The 23,853-nt window shown below is 35.7% G+C and overlaps 1 protein-coding gene across 1 annotated transcript in view; it reads left to right on the top strand.

The window, feature by feature from the left end:
• SOX6 (SRY-box transcription factor 6) overlaps positions 1-23,853 on the top strand; it is a 245,401-nt gene that overhangs the window by 167,616 nt on the left and 53,932 nt on the right. The window contains exons 9-11 of the mRNA XM_050711088.1: positions 16,508-16,657; positions 20,601-20,781; positions 23,324-23,514. Coding sequence (XP_050567045.1) covers positions 16,508-16,657; positions 20,601-20,781; positions 23,324-23,514 — 522 coding nt within the window. The remainder of the gene's footprint in view (positions 1-16,507; positions 16,658-20,600; positions 20,782-23,323; positions 23,515-23,853) is intronic.

Here is a 23,853-nt window from a genome sequence, read left to right as displayed (position 1 = left end):
CTCAGGGGTGACCTTATCACTCTCTACAGGTACCTTAAAGGAGGCTGTAGTGAGGTGGGGGGTTGGTCTGTTCTCCCACGTGCCTGGTGACAGGACGAGGGGGAATGGGCTAAAGTTGTGCCAGGGGAGGTTTAGGTTGGATATTAGGAAGAACTTTACTGAAAGGGTTGTTAGGCATTGGAATGGGCTGCCCAGGGAAGTGGTTGAGTCACCATCCCTGGAGGTCTTTAAAAGACATTTAGATGTAGAGCTTTAGTGATATGCTTTAGTGAAGGACTTGTTAGCGTTAGGTCAGAAGTTGGAGGTGATCTTGGAGGTCTCTTCCAACCTAGACGATTCTGTGATTCTGTAATTCATCTGGCACAGGCCATCTATTCTGCTGTGGTCTTCAGCACCTCGGGGAGGGCTAAGATCAAGTCTCATAATCATTTAAATGTGGTCCCAGCACTTCTGTTGAAATATCGTCACACCCACAACGTATCAGAAACCGTGGCAGGCTTACGTGAAATACATGTTTACTGGAGCAAAATACATGAGCGTACAATGAATTTGTAATAGTAAATTCCCAGATACCTAGTTTTGAGGTGTAAATGTGAGTTTTTTAGATGTAATTTTTATAAGCCGATTTGAATATGTTTTGCATAATTTTGTGTGCATTTCCTTTAAGGAAATTATTTAATTTTCCTTGAAGGTGCATGAAAGTTCTAAATATACAGTAAAAGATCAGTGTGAGAGATCTGCTAAGCAACCTGTAAAGCACGATTATTGGTAATGGTTTAAAATACCTGTAAACGGGGCTTGTTTTCTGCTGCACAAAGAAAACATTTCACTGTTTTCTGCATTTAAATATACATTTTAAATATGTTGACTTATCGGGTAACACAGCAGGCTCAACAGGGACAAGCCATTTTTAATGGCATGTTAATTGAATGGGATGCTATAGATGCACCTGAGTGACTTTTTTTCCAGATGTGCCCCAGCTGACTGATAAAGCTTCTACTGATCAGTAGAGCTGATGTATATTTATTATATCCTTGTCTTCTGTCCATTTTTGCTAGTGAAAATAATAGGATGGCTGCAAGCTACCACATGAACTATGTCTCTTATAAAAGTATGAAAACATTACAGCTTCCAACCCCAAGCAGCATTTTTGAAAATTCAGCTCTTAATTGTAGAGCTGCCTCGGCATCTTCTCACAAGACGGGGACCCAGACATGGGAATTATGAGAGGTAGTGGGAGGTGAAGAGGGGCTCTTCCTTTTTCTTGCCTTGCACCCATTTATTAGCGGGATGGCGTCTCATTATTCTGTCATGGGAGCCCGTAGAAATCTAATTGTAGTGCTTTCACCTCTCAGTATGATTAGTGGTGGGTGACTGTTCAGTTTTCTTGTTCTATGTCTGTATAGTTCCATACAGGGAAATATCGCAATAGCTGTTCTTGGCGACTTGTTCGTCTGTGTGGTCAGACAGTGAATGAACCCACCAACCTATGCCAGACCTTACAAAATATTTCTAGAGAAGATTTATTGCCACTTATTTTTTCTGTTCTGGTTTCTTTTTCTTTTATTTAAGCCTCTGATTTTTCTGTCTAGCCAGGTTGACAGACCTAGAAGGTCCACACTAGAAGCAGCAATTGCACAGCCGTCTTCTGTCCTGAATTGATTTAATCCTGTAAAAATCCCTGTAGGATTAGGAGAATAATTATATTTTTAGGCCCCTTCAGCTGGGACTGTCTACGTCACTGGCAGTCATACCAGTGACATGGACGTGTGCTTACTAGGAAACTCATTCACCAACTCATTTCACACAGTTCAACAAGCAGTTACTCATAATTGCTTATAATCCTGCTGACATGAGCCAGAATGAAACTCCTGACTTCTCTCACAAAACCCATCTATGTGCTGCCGTTATATTTTTTTTTAATTTAGAAACACATGAGATTCTGAAATACAACTTTTGATGAGCTTTGATAGCTATCATCCATTCTGCAAACTTACTGTAATTAATTGCTTTTCAATCATATGATTTTATTTCCCATATAACAAGGGTTCTCTTTAAGCAACTCATCCTTTTTACACAAGCTTTAGTCCAGAACACATTTCCATGCGTAGAGCAAGTGCAACTGTCTGAATGGTTAACTGCTGCTCATAGAGACCTCTCACATTCATTGTTAGAGATAGTTTGTATTAGCAGGAAATAAAAATAAAAAAGAAAAAAAAAGATTCCTAGAAGTTTCTAAAACTATATCAGAAAACATTTTAAATTCTGTGTATGGATAATTGGGTTCACAAGGTCACCAGAAAAAGTAGAATTATGATATTGTAAAGTGAATGAAAAAAATGAAAAAAAAATGGTGATCTGATGCAATGACCTGGTTACGTTTTCTAGATAGATCTGGTTATATTTTTATTTTAAGTAGGTGCTGCTTATCTGCTTTCCTTGGATAAGGAAAGAGTTTTACGTACTAGAGCCCTTGTTTGCAGCTGCCTTCCAGATTTGCAATGCTTCCTGGTCCTTGCTTGCTTTCTTAGGTGAGCTTGTTACTCTGTGAACTTTGGTGCGATCCACAATTTTGGTGAGGTAGAATTTATGCTATAAAAATGCTGAAAACAAATTCTAGTAGAAGCAAATATGGGAAACGCACATAAGAATTTACCTTCAAATTTCAGATTCTTTGTTGAATAATATTACCCAGTGGAAACTTAAAATGAATTTTTATTCTTCTATTTTTTAAAAATTTTATTTTATTACTCTTTATTTCATTTCACTTCATGTTTCATTCCTTTTCCCAAGCAAATGCAATTGCTTGGGAAATTGCAAAGCAAATTGTCCTTTGCTGTGATTGGCTTTATATCAAAGGTATTTGGGTTTAAATTAACTTATATTTTATTTAATTATTAAATTGTATATCAAATACCCAGTGGTCTTAAGCAGAGTATGTCTGGTTATTTTGTAAAATCATAAAGAGAAGTTAAAGATTTTTTGCTAATTTCTAAGGTGTCTGATACAACGTAATCTGGCAGAATCACAGAGATAAGTCAGTTGTGTTCTTTCCTGTGTGTGTTAAACTACAGGAGACCTGTGATCAAATAGTAGCATATCAGTAATCTGACAACTTTAAATGAAATAATTCCCATTTTTGTGCTTAAGAGGAAGAATTTATTAATGTTTGTGCTATCTCTTGTTGAGGAAATGGAAGTAAATTTTGATGAAGTTTCTGTATATTGTTCCAATCTGTTTTTTATTGCTACTTACAATATATCACAACAGCAGGCTTTTATTAATGTTCACACCTTATCTTTAACAAGAATATTTTACAATTTTATTCAACTATACTGCACTACTACAGTGGCTGAAAAAAGTAATAGTGTATCCCTTTCATGAGTAGCACAAAAAAATGGTGTCTTATTCAAGTTCACAGAGGGCATGTTTCAGTGGAAGCACTCAGGGATAGCTCCTAGCTTCTGGACGCTGGTGCTCACCCCACGCAGAGGTGGCTGGCCAGGGAAAAGGCCAAGCCAGGAGGTTGCACCGTGAGAGTGCTCCTGCTTTACAATTGCAGAGGAAGATTACTGGTTAAAATACCTCTCATTAGGTCATTCTCTTGAGGAAAAAAAAAGTCAGCTAAAAAATGTACTCTCTGTTTTGGCTTTGATCTTGCTTTCATAAAAGACTCAAAGAATTTGCATGGTAGTATACAGCTAGTCCATTATTGTTGCTAGCAAGAATGCAAGAAAATAGATATGCTAAGTGGGAGAGATGAGAGCAGTTAGCATTCCTTTATTATCAGAACTTAATCTAGATCAACTAAAATGCTTGCTGTTTTTGTCATGCCTCAAGGTAAAATTTCAGTGGTTATATATTCCTGTTTTTTAAGATAAAAGATGCTTATTGTTTTAGAACTCCTAAATTACTATCTTTAGGAAATTATAAATACGTAATAGGCTAAGTTCACCTCATTTTTAAGTATTTTGTACAAAAGACAATTGTTATAGCTGTGGCAAGCAATTTGTGCATTACATACTTCTGTGCTTTTTCTTCTTTTGTCCCCTTCTTACATCATAAATAATTAAATAAGGGGAGAATTAGTAAGATGAGCAAACTAAGGTGTTATGGCCTTTTCCTCCATTAGGAGAAAAAGTGATGTGTACATATTGTGTAGAGAGGTATTTTTTTTTTTCTTTTTCTTTCCTGCTATTTGTATGGATTTTTCTGTCTCAGAGAGATCCATTTGAGATAGGAAATAATCAAACTCCAATTTTGGGATTCCAGGCATTTTATGTTAATTTTTGTGTCTGCATGTAGTTTTTTTAGTGATATGTACACTGAGCAGTGCAACTGCAGTATTTGACTCCTACCCTAAATCAATTCCCTATTTTGTGCGTCAGTCTCAGTGTATTCAGCAGGTTGTACGCCAGCAGATGAAACAGATGTTTAGGCCATACTGGGATGGAGCGGCATGCTGCATCAGGACCTGGATATTCCTCTTGACATCTGGATGCTTCTGGGTTGGGAAGCCTGCCTTAGGCCAGGAGGCTGTAGGAGCCTTGTGGCAGTGAACATAGGGTCCTTGCTGCTCTTTAAGCGATTAGTGCACTGAAGCAGCAATAATGCTGAATTATCGCTTGGTTGCGTTCTTCTAAGGAATCTTGGGACAAAGAGATAGTCAAGGAGGAGTATTTACAGTAAAGTCATGTTCAGAAAGACAAGACTAATTACCACACATTAAAAACCTTTCTTTCAAACAACTTAATGGTAAAATTGTTACAAACACTTTAGGAAACTTTTTACAAAGCCGTGAACAAATAGCTTACAGAAAAACCTCCCTTTCTCATTTAAAATCATTAGGATGAAAAAAGACAATTTCAGCTGTTTTCCAATTTCATGGTCTGGTCAAATTGTATGAAACAGACAACAAAATGTGACTGAAGACATGAAATTGAAGGTATACTAATGCTCATGCCTACTAGAGACAAAACTGGGACCTTCTAATAGCTGCAGGGAAGTATATTAGGTATGGAAGCTGTCTGACTTATGCATTGATTCTTTATAGTTTCACTTTATCAAGTTGAAAATTGAGCTGTATGTGCTGCTACAGCCTAAATAGTCTGCTGCAGCACTTTCCTTTATGATGTCTGTTATTTAAACACAATAGACATAGTATATTGCATGGAAATAGGTGTTTAATGTTTTGTGATTACTAGCTGTCAGACAAAATAGCATTTAGCATGGGTTTCTTCCGCCGCCCCCATCTTTATAAATTTTCATTGTTAAGACTATTTTGCGTTTAAATGAGGGCCTTCCCAAGCAGATTAGAGTTTTTTGGAGGGCATCAGGTAATATTCTGAACAAGACTGGTTTGTTGTTCTCATTTAACCTCCAGTAATCTAAAGGGGTTATATTTAATTAACACTGGCTAAAGGCTTGACCTGAGAGGCAACCAAAAGTGATTGAACTGCATTTTCAGATCCAGGCTGTAATCTGTTGGGAGAGGAATAATAATAATAATAAAAAATTAGAAAGCACCATTTACTGAAATTCTTTCCAACTAAACTGTATTTCAATGGGCCATTTAATGCTCAGATGGACAAAGGTATTACTTCAGTCATTGAATTGTAACAAACCCTTTCTCAGAGGCCCAGTTTAAAAACTCTACAGGAAAAGTGGCTTAGCATCATATTCTCAGCAGACCAACACTCAGTCTGTTTGGAAAGGGGAAAAAAAAAGAAGTGAAATGAGGTGAGACACAACAGCCAAGTCAGTGAGGATTTTTGCCTCTCCCTCCAGTCAGTGGCTTCACAAGGGAATTACTCTTCAGAATGCAAGAGCTCCATATTCATTACAGAGGGCTTTCAAATATATACATATTTTTAGTAGCTGTTACTTTGTTCCCCGTGGTCAGCTTTTGGTGGCCTCCCTTTGTTCTTTTCTGACATGGCAGAAATGTAGTTTTCTCTCTGAGGGCATTAGAGCCCGTACCTGTGCTTTACAGGGTTAGATTTTTGACTCGGTCAAGATGGAAGAAATAGGAAGTCTAATTTAAATACCACAGACTGAGACACTTGTGAGCTGAGTAGTTATTTTATTTCAACAGAGCCAATGTTACCTATATTCTGTGGTGATGTGAGATACCTAATGTACTGTCTGAACTTTAGTTGTATAAAATCTTAGCATATATCTGTGAATTCATGATTCATGATTTTTTTTTTTTTTTGAAATTTTGATGCTGTCTCATTAAAAATTCTCAGCAGCCTTGTCTCTCATCACCCTATAGGGTGATGGGCTGACGTTATATCTTGAAAACTTGTCAAAGCACTATGAAACTAATAAACCAACTGCTTTACTTTTCAAGGGGAAACAAATGCAGTATTACAGAGGCAACTGCCAGGTGCCAAATTATATACATTGTCTTAGCTACTTGCAGTGATTGATAATTTATTTGAGTTCTAAGCATTCTTTCTTGGCTTTGCCCACAGCTTTACAGTAAACAGGTTGTGAGCAAGCATTTGCTGAGAGATTGTATTTAATTGTCATAATTAAATGAAATCAAAGGCATTTGATTTCTAAGGAGCATGATCTCAGGAACAATGCATAAATGAGAGTTTCTGCATTTAGTCAGCAAAGCAGAGTGAGCTGTTTTGATAGCCATTTCTACTTCATTATGTCAAAGTAGGATGAGGTCAATAGAATGGGAAACAGTTTCCAAAAGAAACAAAAATGGTTTTAAGAGTACCTTAATGCATGTGTGCCTGAAGGCAGGTTAGATCTTTATTGCACTGGTGCATGTATTTTAGCTGTGCAGTGTTCTTCAGATTTACATGACTGTAACTGAGAGGGACTTTGATGTTGGATGTCTATGCTGTCAGGCCATAAACAGGTGGGGATGGGGAAAAATGAGTAAGTCTCTAAACATGGATCTTGCTGCAGGTCATTCCACTTGCTTGTTTCTTCTCTTTTCACAGAACAGCAGTATTAGCTTTGGGACTAGAATGTGTTTTCTGTCTATCCCCTATTTCAAAATAAAAAAATCTAATAATATTTAAAGAAAGATTAGTCAAACGGTAATTTCATCTTCAGTTTATATTTGCCATTACACTGAAAACTGAAGTGGGTATTTTGTAGCTGGCAGTACTTATTCAGGCTCTCCCAATACAAGTATATAGTATGACAAATAAAACCAAATGTACAATAATTGTGCAGGAGCCACGACATGTAAGAGTAAGTCAAGGATAAAAAGTCTATCACTTTTCCTGAACGGGATCATTGAGTTCATTCATGTTTTGAGCAGGACTATTGTATGTGCTGTGGGACTGTTCTCTGTCAAGTAAGGACAACTTGTCTCTCCAAAAGATGAGGCAAGAAATGAAAATCTATGAAGAATAGATATGGTCTTGCTAATTGTTTTCCCCAGCAGAAGTCTGGATCTTTGTCACTGACTAATTTAACAGATCCTCTTAACATCTGTCCAGCAGACTGTGGACTTTGTTAGCAGACAAGAGACCCACCAGTCTTAGAGCCTGCTGGGTCCGTCTTCATCTTCACAGCTGTGGATTAACTCAGACTTTCCAGAAGAGGACAACCATATGGGATAATTGGTGTCACTGGGTAGCTAAAAAAAAAATACGAAGCAACAAATGTCATCCAAACACAATTCACTGTTTTTACAGCCACAATTACTAGTCTGTTTAAGAAATAAGAAAGGCAGCATTACACTAAAAAAAGAAAATCTATTCATATCTGTGTGGGAACCTAATCAGGCTCTTGTTTCCAATGACGATGGCTCCACAGTTGCACCAGGTCTGCAAAAAGAATGCTCCTTTTGTGTGCCGATAATGTGGAAGCGATAAAATTTCCTATAAGAGACATATGTGTTTACATCATGAGATGTGTTATTTGACAAAATGCTTTGTTCTCTGCATATTTTCCACTCAGAGTTTCATGCTGGGTTGTTTTGCTGGAAAGCTTTGATTAGCTAGAATTAGTTGCTGAAGTAAAATAGACACTTTTGTTTTATGAGTCCTCTTGCTGAGCTGTAAATTATAGTAAAACATATAAGGAGTGACAGAAAGAAGTGCTGATTTGAACCTCTGACCCATGATCGGCATAAAAACATAAGATAACTCTTTCAAAGGACTACTGAGAGCCATAAATATTCCATGGTCCACTTAAAGTTAGGCCCTTTTAACAAAATAAAGCTGTTATTTTGCATAAGGGGATCTTGACTCCACAGTGCTACAACAATGTGAGCTGCAGTATCTAAAATGTGTAGAGATTCTTTTATCTTTGGTATGCGTTGGCCATTATCTGCAGCAGGGCAGCAGAAGCTATGAGAGTGATTTTTCTTTTTCTGAACCAGTACAATGAATTTCTAGTCAGTAAAAGGAGTTGGAACCAGCAGGCATTCAGTGGTAAAATCCAGGTATCTGTTACTCTGCACCTTTAGAGAGGAGCAAAACAGGAATTTGTATCTTTTAAGGAGACAGGCACTGAGTGGAATTTAGGGCCAAATAAGAGTTTTCCTTGGTAATATATAGTATAGTAGTGACAGACACTGAAATTACTTGTGTTAGTAGTTCAAAAAAACCTGAAGTGAATGAATAGGAATAACTGGAAAAATTATTCTTTTAGTTTAGGTTTATTTTTTTTCCAGTACATGCACACCTGAACATACGTGGAAAACTGCAGTCTTCTAACTGTTCCTGTGAATACAGAATGTATTTGTAATTTTAAAATCTCAGTTAGTTTGCACATATTGGTCTGTAATAAATCTGGGTGCACATTATCCAGCAAGTACATAAATAATCACTGCAACAGTCTTTATTATTGTGACATTCGTTATGATAATTCATTGGCTGCCTGCCTGTGTTACACCTTAAGGCCTTTTACAAAGTTATTTGGTGCAGTGTTATAAGAAGTAGAGGCTAGTCACACTCCCTAACAGTGAGCTGACACTGCTGTAGGGAGATATACGAGTTTTAAAATCTGAATGTTAACTCCACTATGGATAGTTTAGGCATGTAAAAACAAGGGAAAGGAAAGAATGATGGTGTTAAAAGGAAATCATGTACAAGTATTTTGCCACTGTAATTCTACAGAGAAAAAGAATTTCTAAAAATTTGTTGCTTATTATTTATACTGTTTCTAAATCGAAGACTTATTTTCCTAATTGTTACTCCAACTTCCTGTAGCTGTACTTGATCAACACTGTTTCAAGTATACCCAAATAAGGCCAAATAGTTCTCAAGTCATCTAGCATAAACCTGTGAGTTAAGCTAATGTTGCATACTTGTTGGTTCTTAAATAGCACTTGCTGTCTGTGTGGTGACATATGTGAAGATGAGAGGAGGGTCTGTCCCACAGTACTTGCTCATCTTTAAAACTGACCTCAATTTGATTTTTTATCATTTTTCTTAGTACTAATGGAGAAAATGCTAATGAGACATCCAAATTTCATCAGAAGATATTTATAAAATACACTGTTGTAGCAGGTAGCATCTACACAAATACATTACAAAACAAAATAAAGCATTCACTTTTAGCATCAAATGCTTTATCTGTTAATTTGAAGGAATCTTATTAGCATCAACAAAAGCTTTGATTTTTCCAGGTCTCAGATTTTTTTAAATTCAAATAATGGTTGCTTTTCTGTATATGTACATTTTCTTTAGTATACGTAGCTTTCCTTCTCTTTCTCCTCTTCCTCCTCCTTTTGTGTGGAGAGCACTCCCAGGACACAGATGCTGAGCTATGGAAGGTGTCTTTCTGGTGACGGCATCTGGCTTCTTGGCAGACTCTACAGGCAGTAGCTGCCTCCAAGTTGCCCCTGGGTTTGTCACATGGTTAAGTTGCTGATGAGTTACTTACGCTATCTCATGTTTCTGGATGCCATTTTCTGTTAACTTACCTCTCACTCTAAGGTTCTGCATCAAAAGGCATCTTCAAACAAAGACAGCCTTGTACTATTTATTTTTTATTTTTTCACATATATACATAATCCAATAATCCCTTTTGTTATCTTGGTGCTAAAGTAGAAGCCTCAACTGTCATGTTAGTCCTTGAATGTAATTGGTGCAAAAAACATCTCATATATATATAAAAATATATATAAATATATATGACCCTGCCGTCAGAGTGGTTCCAAAGAGTGTTTATCAATACGGTGATAGGCGCTTTATATAAATAAATATAAATATATATATATATATATATAAAACATATATATAACATATATATATACATAACATATATATATATTTATATATATTTATATATATTTATATATATATGTTATGTATATATATATGTTATATATATGTTATATATATATATAACATATATATAACATATATATATACATAACATATATATATATATTTATATATATTTTTATATATATATATATATAAAGCCATCTATATACAACAGTAGGAAGGAATAAAAACAAATATCATTACTTTAGAAATGGTTCTTGCACACATTAAGCTGTGTCTGAGTTTTTTTTTAGTAGGATACTTATGCTTTTGCATTGTTTTTTTAAAAAAAATATTCCTGACCTGGACTGTGAAAGGCTGCGCCAGTGACATTGGGTCAGATCAGCAGTAAACATTTGATTAGCTATGATATCCAAAGCATGGGGTGGAGCACTAATCCATTCATCTTTCAAACAGAAGAGAAATTTTTCAAATGTGGACTTTGTCAAACAGGATAAATGAAACATCAAGATTATTTTAAGCACCTCTACAACAATTGTAAAAAAAAAAAAAAAAAAAAAAAAAAGCTGTCAAAAAGCAGTCCAACTGCAGGTGGGATTATTTGGGTAGCTTCTCTTCAGAAGCATTTGTTGGAAATAGTAAAGATGTTGTTGCTTTTGGTGAGCTTGTAAAACTCTTTGTGATTAGACAGTTCTGAGTGTTATTATTGTATTTAATATACTTGGAAGAAAAATTCTAGAATTATAGCTTTGCAACACTATGTACTAAATATACTATGGAAAAAATAACTGCATTACCTCTTGTAGTGCAGGATTTCAACAGCACTTGCAGTCACTCCTTAAAGTTTTTTATCTTTAGAAACCAAATTACTCATTGTCTAAATAGCTGAACTTTCATCTCTATAAATAAGATATTTCAGCTTTGCACAATTCATTTAAAATGCTGACAAATAAGGATTCTCACTTGATTCTCAGTAGTTCTGTTGTTCAGTGTCATTTAGTGTAGCAAGTGTATTTGTTGAAGATGTAACAGGACTTGCATTTTTGGTAATGAAAGACTTTAGAATTAATCTGTGTCCATAATATTTAGCATTTGTTTCTGAGAGAAAAAAAAAGAAAAAAAAATGATAATAATAAAAAAAATCTACGCCTCGGGAGAAATACTGTACAAATACATAAGAAGGAGTGTGTCTTTTCACTTCGGTCATAAATCTTTTAATAAAAGAAAATAAAAACATAAATGTTTCTAGAACAGATATCTTCTTTTTTCCTTAGATCAAGCTAGTTTCCACTGCATTTCTCTCTAGGTCATCTTCCAAGTACATCCACTGCAATTCATTGTGCTAGGTCAGCCTTCATCACCTGCTCTTTGATTCTCTGTTACACTGACTATTACATTCACTCTTTCTTAACTCCATACTTCTCCTATTTCTTTGCTATTGTTTCTTCAGAATTCTACTGCAAATAATAATGTCTGAATTAAAACCCCACTGCTGTAACCAAATTCTCCCTCAGCAAAGCGGTCAGTTGAAATGTCTATTTATTTCCTTTTCATTCTTGTATATCCAAGTGCAACTGCTGTCTCCATTTCTTCCCTGGGTTTATCTACCTGAAGAAAGTGCCTCCCTCAATAGCAGCAGTTGATCACTTCTCTTTATTGAAATATCTTATTTTTCCACAAGGCCTGCCATTGACAAGCCACTGGTAAGAAGGTTATGATTATCATAATTCTGTGTTAGGTGGTAAAACAGCTTGTCACAAAGTTAACAAGTTGTTGTCAGTTCAAATCTCCCTTAAGTGTGTTGATTTAAGGCCCATTCTATTTTCCTCACCATGTGTTACTTCTGTAACATTTGATTCTCAAAAATTCTTCACCTTTATTCATTCGTTTAGACATAGATGCTGCAGCCCACGAAGTAAGTACCAGTATTTCTGTTGTAAAAATAATAATCATAAGAAGAAATCTGGTGCATAGAAAACGCATTTACTGGGCTCAGTGTCATTCAGCAGAGCATATGTGTAGGAACATCACAGGACTACGTGCAGGCAAAAAGGGACCTGAGCTGATGAAAGAATTTTGATTATCCAAAGCTAGTTGAAAAAAAAAGTTGACAAACTATTGAAAAAATGTTGTGGAAACCTGGGAGAGGGATGTGTAGGCCTAAGGCCTTTGTCTTCTGGGAAGATATGGATGAACATTGACAGTGAAGGCAGTTATCCATGTATAGTGTGAAAATATCCCACAAAGGTGTTGTCAAACTTAGGTGACATTAAGAAAGGTCTAAACATTTGGATAAGCCAAGATGTTCTATTATTAGTTCACAGTTTTGTTTGTCAAATTTTAGATTGTGGATGATATATTTTTATAAATACAGTGAGGTGGAAATAATTCATCAAATGTCGTAGGCAATTTCTAAAGCTGGGAATGCTTCCCCTCCTACCCCCCCAACATAATTCTCCCCCCAGTTATTATTTTCATTACTTGTTTGATTCTTCTTGGATTGTAGCTCTAAGCAGTAGCAAGGGCTTGGTATGAATTCTGCTGTTTCCAGGTAAAAAAAAAATCAGTATGTACTTGTGCTGTGCTGTGGGCATGCTGAGTACAGCACTTTCTCACTCAGATGTTGTTTTTCTTCTGGTAGATGAACATCATTCTGACCCATAGTGACCTCCAACTTTCATAAATTCCCCTCAGATTTTCAGTTGATTAGGATTAGAATAGTTTTGGAAACAAGTGCTTAAGTTGATAAGCTTGTGAGTTCACAGGTGCCTGAGTGTGAGACTTCATTTGCCATTGCCTTAAGTGAGACTTATGGCATTTCAAAATCCTACTCTTCAATGTCAGATCATGACATTACAAGAAACCTGGTTCTGAAAGCTGTAAAACTACATCCTTAGCTGATTTTCAAAATTGTTAACTATGCAGGAGCATTCAGTAACTCAAAATCAGTATTACTTATAGTTGGATGCTGGGAACTGGATTGTAAGAATCTAACTTAGTGACCTTTTTGAAAAAGAAATAAATCAGGCCGTATATTTTTAAGGATTCTTAAAACAATCATGAATACTTGATGGTTTTGAATATCTAATTTGTAATCGAGAGCCTTCTGAGTCAGTGATCGGCATCAGGGTTATGTAAAGCTGTTCTCTTCATGTGCTAAAGATATAGTGAAAAGAAGATACGGTTCGGTGTTTGAGGTAGGTTAATTTTTTTTCAGTCACTACTCAATAGCTGGTGGGTTAGAATTTCAATTGAAAAAAATTCAATTGAAGATTTTCCTTTTCAGCACTGAAAGCCAACAATCAGCATTCATTCGCTTTTTTTTTTTGATTTTTTTTTCTCCTTAATCTTGCAAATAAAAGCTTCACAACCTGACCATCTCAATGTGAGGTCCTAAATTTTGTGCTACGATGGTGCTATTTGCAAAAATATCCATTTTATCCCTGCATCAGTGGTGTGTTTTCCAGATTGGCTAGCTTCCCGTCCAAACTAGTATTTAAAAGAAGTTATACAACCTTCCAGTCCACATGGCAGTTTTGCTCGCACTAGTGTGAATTCTTGCAAGGTTTGCAGTCATTTATGGAACAGCTTTGTTTTAAAGTCTATGCAAACCAGAATGCTAATTACTGTTACTTATTTTTACATTTGCTTTTATTGTGTAAAAGAAATTTATAGAAATGCCAGGCTAAAGCTGGTCCTGTGACCTTGGAGTAACCTAGTGATGAATTTTATATATGCTTTTATATATATATATAATATATATAAAAACATATATATTATATAACATATATAATGTATATATATGTTATATATAGAAAATATATAACACATATATGTAACATATAATTTTTATTTTCTGCCTCCATTTAAGAACATTTCATCGCCACTGCTTGCAGGGCAGCCAATAAATCCCTCAAGATATTGGGAAGGGAGTGATTAATAACAAATTTAATTCTGTTTTTAATGTTTGCATTTCCAAAATCAAAAAATTACCTAGACAGTCACTTTAAAGCTTGCTTTTGTTGTTACTGTCTCTGTGACCCTTAAATAATGAGAACATTTTGGTTGACAGTCCTGCTGTGATTCAAGTACCAAGCCATTGGTGAGGCCTCCCCTGACCAGAGTGCCTGGCATCCCGTTTTGCCTTAGGCTTGAGATGCCTGGTCAACATAAGCTGTACTATGGGCTGCCAGCATTCGGGTCTGACAAGCACACCTTTGCTCGCTTGTCACTGCTGATGGAGCTGCCAGCTCCATCTGCTGTGTGTGCCGGGCCTGCGGCCAGGAGCTGGCAGCGGGGGCCGTGGGGTGGCCGCTGTGAGGTGAGGCCAGGGCTGCCCCCATCCGGCTCCAGCCGCTGCCACCCAGGCCATAGCCAAGCCCATCAGCGAGTTGGTGGCACCTTAGGGACAGCGTGTTTAAGAAAGGGATAAATGCTGCATGGCAGTGAGGGATGAGGGAAAAAAAGTGTGAAAAACACCCCTGCAAGCACCCCAGCTGGGAGAGTGGCAGGAGGTAGAGGGCTCAGGACTGTGAGGGAGTGAAGATGAGTTGGGGAAAAGTAGGGGCATGTGGGAAAGGAGCTTTAACTTTAGTCTGTGTATTACCATCCCTACTCTACTGTAATTAGCAATTAATAAAATTATTTTTCCCTAAGTTTAGTTGGTTTTGCCCATGAGGGTAAAAAAGGGGTAAGTGATCTCCTGGTCTTTACCTAGGCCCATGAACTTTTTCATCTTATTTTTACCCAGTCCTGTTGAGAAGGGGGAGGGAGAGAGCAGCTGGGTGACTTCATACTAGCAATGCATCCTAGTAAGCAGGCATAGCATGACCTGCAGAATATGCCTTTAATTTATAGGCCACTACCAAAGCGGTAAGATCCCAGTATGTTTGTGGAGGGGAAGCAACTACTGTATAGAATGCATTTCCATTTTTTAGAACATCACAGCAAGCTGGGAAATTAGTTTTCTGGCAAGGAAAAAAGCTAGCACCTTAGCCAAAATATTTAAACACCACTGGTTTCAAAATATTTATCTGTGATCCTTTTGTAGCCTTTGCATGGTATTGAAAAAGGATGTCAGGAAACAAACAAACAAACAACAGCTTCCATTTGTCACCCAGAGTTCTGGCTGTGCCCCTCCTTCATGCGTTTGTCTAGCCACTGAGTCACTGAGCTTGCAGTATTGTGCAACTTTCATTTCTGTGGAGGCTTGTTATATTAGAGAAATTGTTCCAAAGAAAGCAACAATTATGACATAAGCACATCTGGCTCTTGCAAATTATTCTTTATTAAGCTTTCATTTAATTACATGTGCTGAAAGGTCTGCTTTTGATTACTGTAATTTTTTTTATTTGTCCATCTGAATGATAATAATGTTGGAAATTACATACAAACCACCTGGCTTTTTTCTCACTAATAAGGCAAAGTTTATATAGATTTATGTGTAGAAGAGGGATTAGGATCTTCCCTGTTTATGTTAGAAGAATTATTGCTGATGCTAATTCAAGGTGAGAGTTTAAATTTGGTCACTGGGAGGAAATTAAACCTATTTGGTTTTGTTCAGTAAATGCTTTAGATCGGTAGGAATAGTTTACTTTAATGTACACATCTTTTATTATGCTTCACTTAAACTTATGAAAAGTTGGATGTATATTCCATTAGGGTTTTTTTGGGTTTTCATAACTATTTACAGGAATTTTTAAGGCCTACACTCTCATTAACATTTATAGAAGGTAAAGATAACAATCACTGTACACTGAGGTGGAGACATAGCCTGTTGCCTATTTTAACTTTTCTTGCTATCTAAAGAAGATGCACCATTGCCTTTTGGTAGCAAAGGATTCCCATGTCAGCTTCCAGCAGAGGTTCTAAAGTTGACATTTTGTAGAAGGCCTGAAACATGGATTGTTTCTGATGTGTTGATATCTCTTTATCATAACTAGTCTCACAGTAGTGCCAATTTTTGGTGTATTTGGGCACAGTATTACCCTTTGCTCTTTACTGTGACCGAGATGGACAGTATTTACTGCAAGAGTGAAAAAGAAATAGATACAAAACAAGCTTAAGAAGAAAGGTATCAGTGTGTGGAAGTTTTCTAGGGTTGTTTGTTTTTGTTTTTTCTTTTTAATAATGAGAAGGGAAAAGCCACAAGCAGGAATGTGCTAAAAAAAAAAATAAAAACTAAATCTCTCAATCGCTCAAGAGAAGCAACAGCAGGGCAATAAAAATTATGTACACTTACAGCTTCTCTTCTAGGAATTTTGCAGGAATATGTTGTATATCTTCTTGTCTTCCAGCAACTGTATGCAGCTCAGCTGGCAAGCATGCAAGTTTCTCCTGGAGCCAAAATGCCATCTACTCCACAGCCACCAAATACAACAGGGGCACTCTCACCCACTGGGATGAAAAATGAGAAGAGAGGGACCAGTCCGGTAACTCAAGTTAAGGTATTGCTTATTAAAGAAAAAAGTTAGCATCTAAAAAGTATAGTGAAACTAATTGCTCTACTTGTTTTACATCTGGAAGTTGAAGCACACAAAAGCTCTTCAATATTCAAATAAAATGTTCAGTTTTAGTACTGCATTATCAGTACAGAGAATGGAAGAGAAAGTATTCACTTCTTGCTTCCAAAAATATCATACATCCCACTTCCTACCACAGGCAGCACAACATATTCATCAGTAAAATGTGATATTTTCAAAATTTCAGTTTGTAATCTAGTAATGTGCGTAAATGGCATCCACGTCATAAATTGTTTCAGGTCGAACATTTGAGCATCTTAAAACACAGTGCTAGCTTATGTTGTTAAGGCAAGAGAGCCTGTAGATCTTCTAATTATTTTTACAAATCTAGCTCTATTTTTTCCACAGTTTTGGAAGAAGCCTCACATAAAAATAAAATGTAATTCAGGACTCCAGGGAAAACACTGTGGCACTGCAGATTGATTTGACTTTTGCTGCTTTCACGCAGCTGCTGACAACTGGGCTGCTCCTTGTTGGTTTTGTGCCATTGCTGGGTGCTTGTGCCTGCTTATTCTCACTTGCTTGGAACTAGGCAGCTACAACATAGCATTTGCCAGCAGTGTGAAATGAACATTGTGCACCCCTTGAAGTCTGGTGCAGCAAGCACCTTTGGGCGGAACTGGCTGGCTTTTGTTGCTACATTTTCCTGTGGTTGTTCTGATTTTCATGAGAGCAAATACACTGGAAAACAATTTACTCCAAACTGGAGAAAAAAATGAAGAAAAAACAGAAACAACAACAAAAAAAATACCAACAAGCACATTCAGATGTTTTGTCAATTTGAATGATAGTGCTATAAATGCAGAACTATTAAAATAGATCTAAAGCAGGCATGTAGTGACTTTGTGTAGAGAGAGTATGCATTTTTTGCTAGTTGCTAAAACCTTGCAGGCACATAGTCCTTTGGCCTCAAATCAGCCTGGGAAGATTTTACTCGCTTGAGGTAAGGGTTTCTTTTTCTTTCTTTCTTTTTTTTTTTTTTTTTTTTTGACATGAGAGTAAAATATCATTCGTTTTTTCATTATCATCAATCATTGTGGTAAAGTGTAGGTGAATAGATATTTCTGCCTGGGCTGATAAATTTCCATGACATTTTTTTGCTAGGCTGAGAGTACTAATAAATAAAAACTATTCCATTATGGCCAGATCTAACATTTATTTAGCAAAGTGTTCACTTTACTTAACTGTAGATGTGTATTGGTCTAATATTTTACCTCTTGTAATCCAATGCCAGGCTTGAGAGCAGTCACTGAAATTTACCACATATGCAGAGTTTGTTATGGTCAATACAGAAGCCACCAAAAGCAAAACCCAACTGTTTCAGCAAAGTTGCCATAGTATAGTGATACCTAACACCAGTGATTTATGGTATTGAGAATATACTACTGACTACTTTAATGTGAAAAAGTAATTTCATAAGTGAGTGAGCCAAATGGATCTACACCAAACCAAACCTTTACTATATGAGTCAAATTTTCCCTGGTTAAATTTAAGCACGTATCTCCTTGAACCAAGGCCAATACCATTCCAGCTTTGTGGCCAGCTGAGTCCTATTACAGACTTGACCACATGCAAATTCTTGGGGGTTTCCCTACATAATTTAACTTGAATGGACTGAAATATATGTTAATAAAAAAGAAGCCTTTTTATTGTTATTTTATTAACATGATTGCATTGAAAATATTAAAAATGAACTACAAGTGCTTTATGTGGACAAATACCAATGGCTAATGGAAAAAAAATAATTATTAGTATAAAACACTAATAAAATAGTACTTATATGCTGTCTTTGCAAATTTTTACCTATATAGAACATGACAGTTTTGATGGTCATGCATTGCTTAAATCCTCTATATGTTCTCTGTATTTAAACAGTTATTTGTATATACTATATGCATTATTTATAGAACTAATAGGTTTCTTTTACAGTAGTCAGATCTTTCAAAAAATAATGATAGTTTTTTCAAGTCAGTGACCAGAATGTTTTCCAGCTTTTTGGTTGCCTCACAGAACAGAATGCTGTTTATGAAGTACAAACAAACAGGTTCCGGCAGTGTTCAGATTTTTTTTCCGATGATGGTATCATCAGTAGTAGGCAGAAAATTATTTAGAAATTGAACACGGTAGCACAGGTTTCTATGGTACATGCTCTCAAGCCTTAGTCTGGCAAACTTCATAGTCTGAAAGGGGCTCTGAACTTTCACAGAAATTCATTGAAGCCAGTTTGTACCTGTGCAATGAAACAGCTTGCACATAACTTGGCCACAAAGCACAAGAATGTACTATGTCTCTTATACCTTTGTGTTTCTGTTTTCACTTGGACTCTGAACAGGTGTGGGCATTTGTGTGTACTGCAAGGTCAGGAAGAATGAAAATGTCAAGCAGTTTTATAGGAACAGTTTAAAAGTGGTGATATAATGGCATTTTAAATACCCTTTTGTTGCATTTTCCTGTATAATGCTTTGTATATGATCAGATGTACTTCGTTAAATCACCGCTTGACAGTGAGGAGAATGGAAGAGATGAGATAATGTAGTGTATTATTGTATTCTGATATAGTTCTAAGATTTGAAGTGATCAGTGCAGTGTTTTAAAATGGGGATGATACTCTCTTATATCTGGCATGATTCTGCTTTGGGCATATTTTAGATGAGAGATCTGTCTTGCTGGGCTCTTTAATTACAGAAAATCACTGTTTCACAGTTTTCCAAATGCTCTGTCTTGTTTAACATATTAAGCAAAAGGAACAAACCCAGAGAATGGGAAGAAGGTTATGATGTTAATATCTACCCCGATCAAAGAAGTTAATTACTTGAATGAGTCTTCTTCCAAAAGTTTAGATTTTTCTCAAAGAGACTTATTCTCCCATAGCACTGAAACAAGATTTGTGTCAAAGAGAGAATTTCTTCCGTAATTGCGTATGAAAAGTATCAAAAGATATAAGCGTACTGATACTAGATTTACATATCCTTAAAAAATACTCCTTGTCTTTATGCAAATGAACATACAAATACACTAAAGGTTGAATGCATAAGAAATAACTACAGAATACAGAAATAATTACAGAAGTATCAAACAATCAAGAAGCAGAATTGCATTTATATGAAAAAAAGTCTGATTTTACATTAAACTGTCAAAAACACATGGCACAGAGGAATAATAAAATATTGTAAAATATACAAAATTAAAAGTAGAAAATATATGAAATATATTTTAAAATGCATACAGTATGCATTGATTACTGTAGTAAGTCAAGGAATCTAAATTCAATGAAATTCTTATCTTTTATTGTGAGGGAACAGCATAGATAATTTTACTAAACAAAACATGCAGTCAAAATAAGATGCATGGAATGTATAAGCTAGCAGCAGCATTAAATGTGGGCCAAAGAACTGTCAGGGCTTTCCAAATGATTCTTTCATGGAAGTACTTCTGATTGCTTAGTTTTTAATACATTTAAAAATAAGTTACATAACTTATTTTTATAGTGCCAGGAACTTTTCAAATAGAACCAATGCAAAAGCATTACTGAGCTGCTGGAAATTTTAAATAATTCTTTGTAAATGCCCTAGGTTAATTTAGATCTCTGAAAACACATTAGGAAATTAGGCTGTAATGTGAGCTAATTCAAATTTTAATTTGGCAAAAAGAACGATCCAGCCACATAGTTAATGTAAATAGAAGCATAACACAGATAAATTAATGAGATTTCCTTTCATTGAATCTTAAAGGAGGCAGATAATTAGCTTCTTTTGTTATTATTGCAGGAGAACGTGATATTGTCTTCGAGGTGTAAAGTAAATGCTGCTTGCAAAATGATTTGTTCATTTGTCTTTTCCTAATAGTTATTTACATTAAACTCTTGTAGGATGAAGCAGCCCAGCCACTGAATCTTTCAGCCCGACCCAAGACAGCTGAACCTGTCAAATCCCCGACATCTCCAACACAGAATCTCTTCCCAGCTAGCAAAAGCAGTCCAGTGACAGTGACAAACAAGAGCGGCATCCCCAGCCCCCTTGGTGGATCTCTGGGAAGAGGATCCTCTTTAGGTAACTATTCTGTCCTTGGAAAAGGAGAAAACTGGCAGGTTTTCTGTGTAAAATGTCAGCTTGAACACACTTACATCTGAATTAAATATATAGTTGGATCTACATTTCTGTTTAAAATGGAGAGAAAAAATGCAGGAAAGATTTCCAACTAACTCTTGAATGCCAGGGGTTTACAAGAGTAAACAAAATGATACAGCAGTGATATGCATCTATAGGAAATACAGCAAATAAATATTTAACATATACATGCAAATATATACACATAATAATGTGCATATGTGATAAACATGAAAAAGGTGTTTATATTGATATCTTCTCCAAAGACATCAAATGGATGTATACATTCAGGGTTAACTTTTGAATTTTGGTCTCTGGATTAAATGGACAAAAGAAAAAAAAACAAAAAACAGCTTTGCATGCATATAGAGCCTGATTAGATATTAGACGTAGAGACGTGATGGCTCATGTGATGAGTTAAATCCAGTGCAACAGTATATAATACTTCAAATAAGTAAGTTTTCTGTCACTCCTTGAGCCAAGGTTTGTCCATGGTTCACGATGATTCAGAAGTCAGGCAGGAAGGTAACTCCAAATGTGGTTTTCAGCTGTTTAGCCAAAATATACCATTAGTTTTACCCAGAACAACATTCTGAAAGAAAAATAATTCTCTGTATCCTGGGTATTAAGTTCATTTTACCTAGACAATCTACTGAATAAATTGTTTATTTTTTTATCAAAGACAAAATGTCTTCAGCCCAGCCAGTGAAGTTTATTATCTGTTCATTTTATTGTTTGTTCAAGTTTTTATTATTTGTTCATATATCTGACAAGATTCTGTTAATGCATATGGTTGCAAATAAGGAATTTTTTTTACCCATGTTAACGATTCTTTAATTAAGAGATAAATCTTATTAAGTAATGAAACAAAATTGATCTGAAAACTGGACATGAAGACTATCTTAACTAGTCAAGAAACAGAATCAAGAGCTGTAAAATTTAGATTACCAGGCCTAAAGATCAGATAGTAGATTTTAACCATGACTAAATACAAACCACTTCCTCACAATCTGTAGCTCAAGTGTACTTGTAAAATATATAGAAACACTTGTGAATAATGAACAGATATGTTAAATACATACGTTAAATATATAAAAATTATGATTAAATATATAAAAATTATGATTTGTTCCATTCTTAAAAGACTTATACCAATATGAACTCGCAGACTATTCTAGAGAAATGGATAAAGAAGATATGACTAGGGTGTGACTATTTTTCCTGTAAGTCATAAAAACATTTCCCCTTGATCCAGAAGTAAAGAAGCTACAGAAGTATTGTCAAAAATCAACAAACAACATGGGATCTTTTGTTCTGTTTTATGGTAAATTTAGGTGGATTCTAAATCTCATTAAGTCACAGTTCCATTGCATTCATTCCCATCTAGACCACTGTATTATATCAACTTTTTGTTTCCCAGGATGAAGTGTGAGAAGCATGTAATCTTAATGTTTTTCATTTTAAAAGAATTCAGGGTCTTTTGAGGTTGAAATTTATTATATTTTAATTACTTTTTTTTATTTATATTCTCTATATATTTTACTTAAATATTGTATATTTACTGATTTGTTGTAGTGGAGTGTTAGTAAGTACACAAATACCACAAATTCAGAGCTTTGATAAAGGACATCAACTTAACAGTCAGATACACAGACCATGCACAAACTTTGCTCAAAGTTTTTTATCTTGAATGTATATACACAAATCTATCCATGTGCTGCATGAAGGATACTCCCATGAAGGAACCAGTGGTCTAGTCAAAGCTTTGCCACAGCACGGCAAAACAACCAGTCACCAAATAATTGCTGTCTTTTGGTCTAAAATCAGAAAGTGTATCTGGAGTACTCATCTTTACCTCTCGAATACGTTTTAAAATGCAACAGAAATGTTTTGTGTGAGTTTGATGCATGTTTAAAAATTTCCCTTTCTGTCCAGAAAAACAGAAAGAAAAACAGATTTTCTCTACCAATTTAGAGCTTTATACTTATGTTAAGGTAATAATAGATTCTGTCTGCCACAATAACTATGGGTGCTCTTTCAGAAATTGAAAGCTAAATATGTGGAGTGAAGGCTCTGTCTTGATAGATTCTAAAAATTGACATAGACTTTCATGTCCAACTAAAGATTTCTTTCTCCTTCTTTGTTCATTTTGTTAACTGTTATTAATACCTCAAAGGCTTCCCACTTAACCTTCCGATAATTGTTGGGTTTAACAGAGAGTCTGTGGGTATACTCAGATACTTACATATACATATCAGGCTACACCAAGACTTCAGTGGTTGTATTTATAATACAACAAAAGAGGAGCACAGGCTTATCAATCAATTCTATAGATTAATTCAGCCTTCAAACAGACAACAACTGCCACTCCTCCTCCTTTTGCAGATGTTAGTTGGTTAGAGTTTTTAACGGGATGAGAGCTGAGTAATTACACTGGATTCTAATTTTAATGATTACCTAAATAAAGTGTGTTCTCTGTTTATAGATATCCTTTCCAGTCTTAATTCACCTGCCCTATTTGGGGACCAGGACACAGTAATGAAAGCCATTCAGGAGGCTCGAAAAATGAGAGAGCAGATCCAAAGGGAGCAGCAGCAGCAACAGCAGCCTCATGGTGTTGATGGAAAATTGCCCTCCATGAATAACATGGGTCTAAACAACTGCAGGAACGAGAAGGTAATGTCTGCCATTGCCACACAGTCTGTTATTCATTCTTTTCCCTGCAAATAGCTTCTTATTTTTATATAAAATTTCTTTTTACAGCCTTTAGCCATCTCTGATTCATGTTAAATACAGCTTGTCACTTCACAGTGCTGTGCTACAAACTTTCTGTGTTTACAAAACAGCATTCAAAAAAACAATCCTATGCACTACATATGATTAATCTGTAAGCATGAATATAACAATGTGGAAAATGAATTAGTTGAAGCTACTATTGTTTGTGGTCATTACATTTTGAGTTGTGCTTTTGAGAATGTTTGGATTGATAAGTATGACAGAAAGGTGAGTTACATA

This window comes from Cygnus atratus, chromosome 5, assembly GCF_013377495.2.
Source record: "Cygnus atratus isolate AKBS03 ecotype Queensland, Australia chromosome 5, CAtr_DNAZoo_HiC_assembly, whole genome shotgun sequence".
Lineage (NCBI taxonomy): Eukaryota > Metazoa > Chordata > Aves > Anseriformes > Anatidae > Cygnus > Cygnus atratus.
This window is presented reverse-complemented; position numbering and strand designations above follow the sequence as displayed.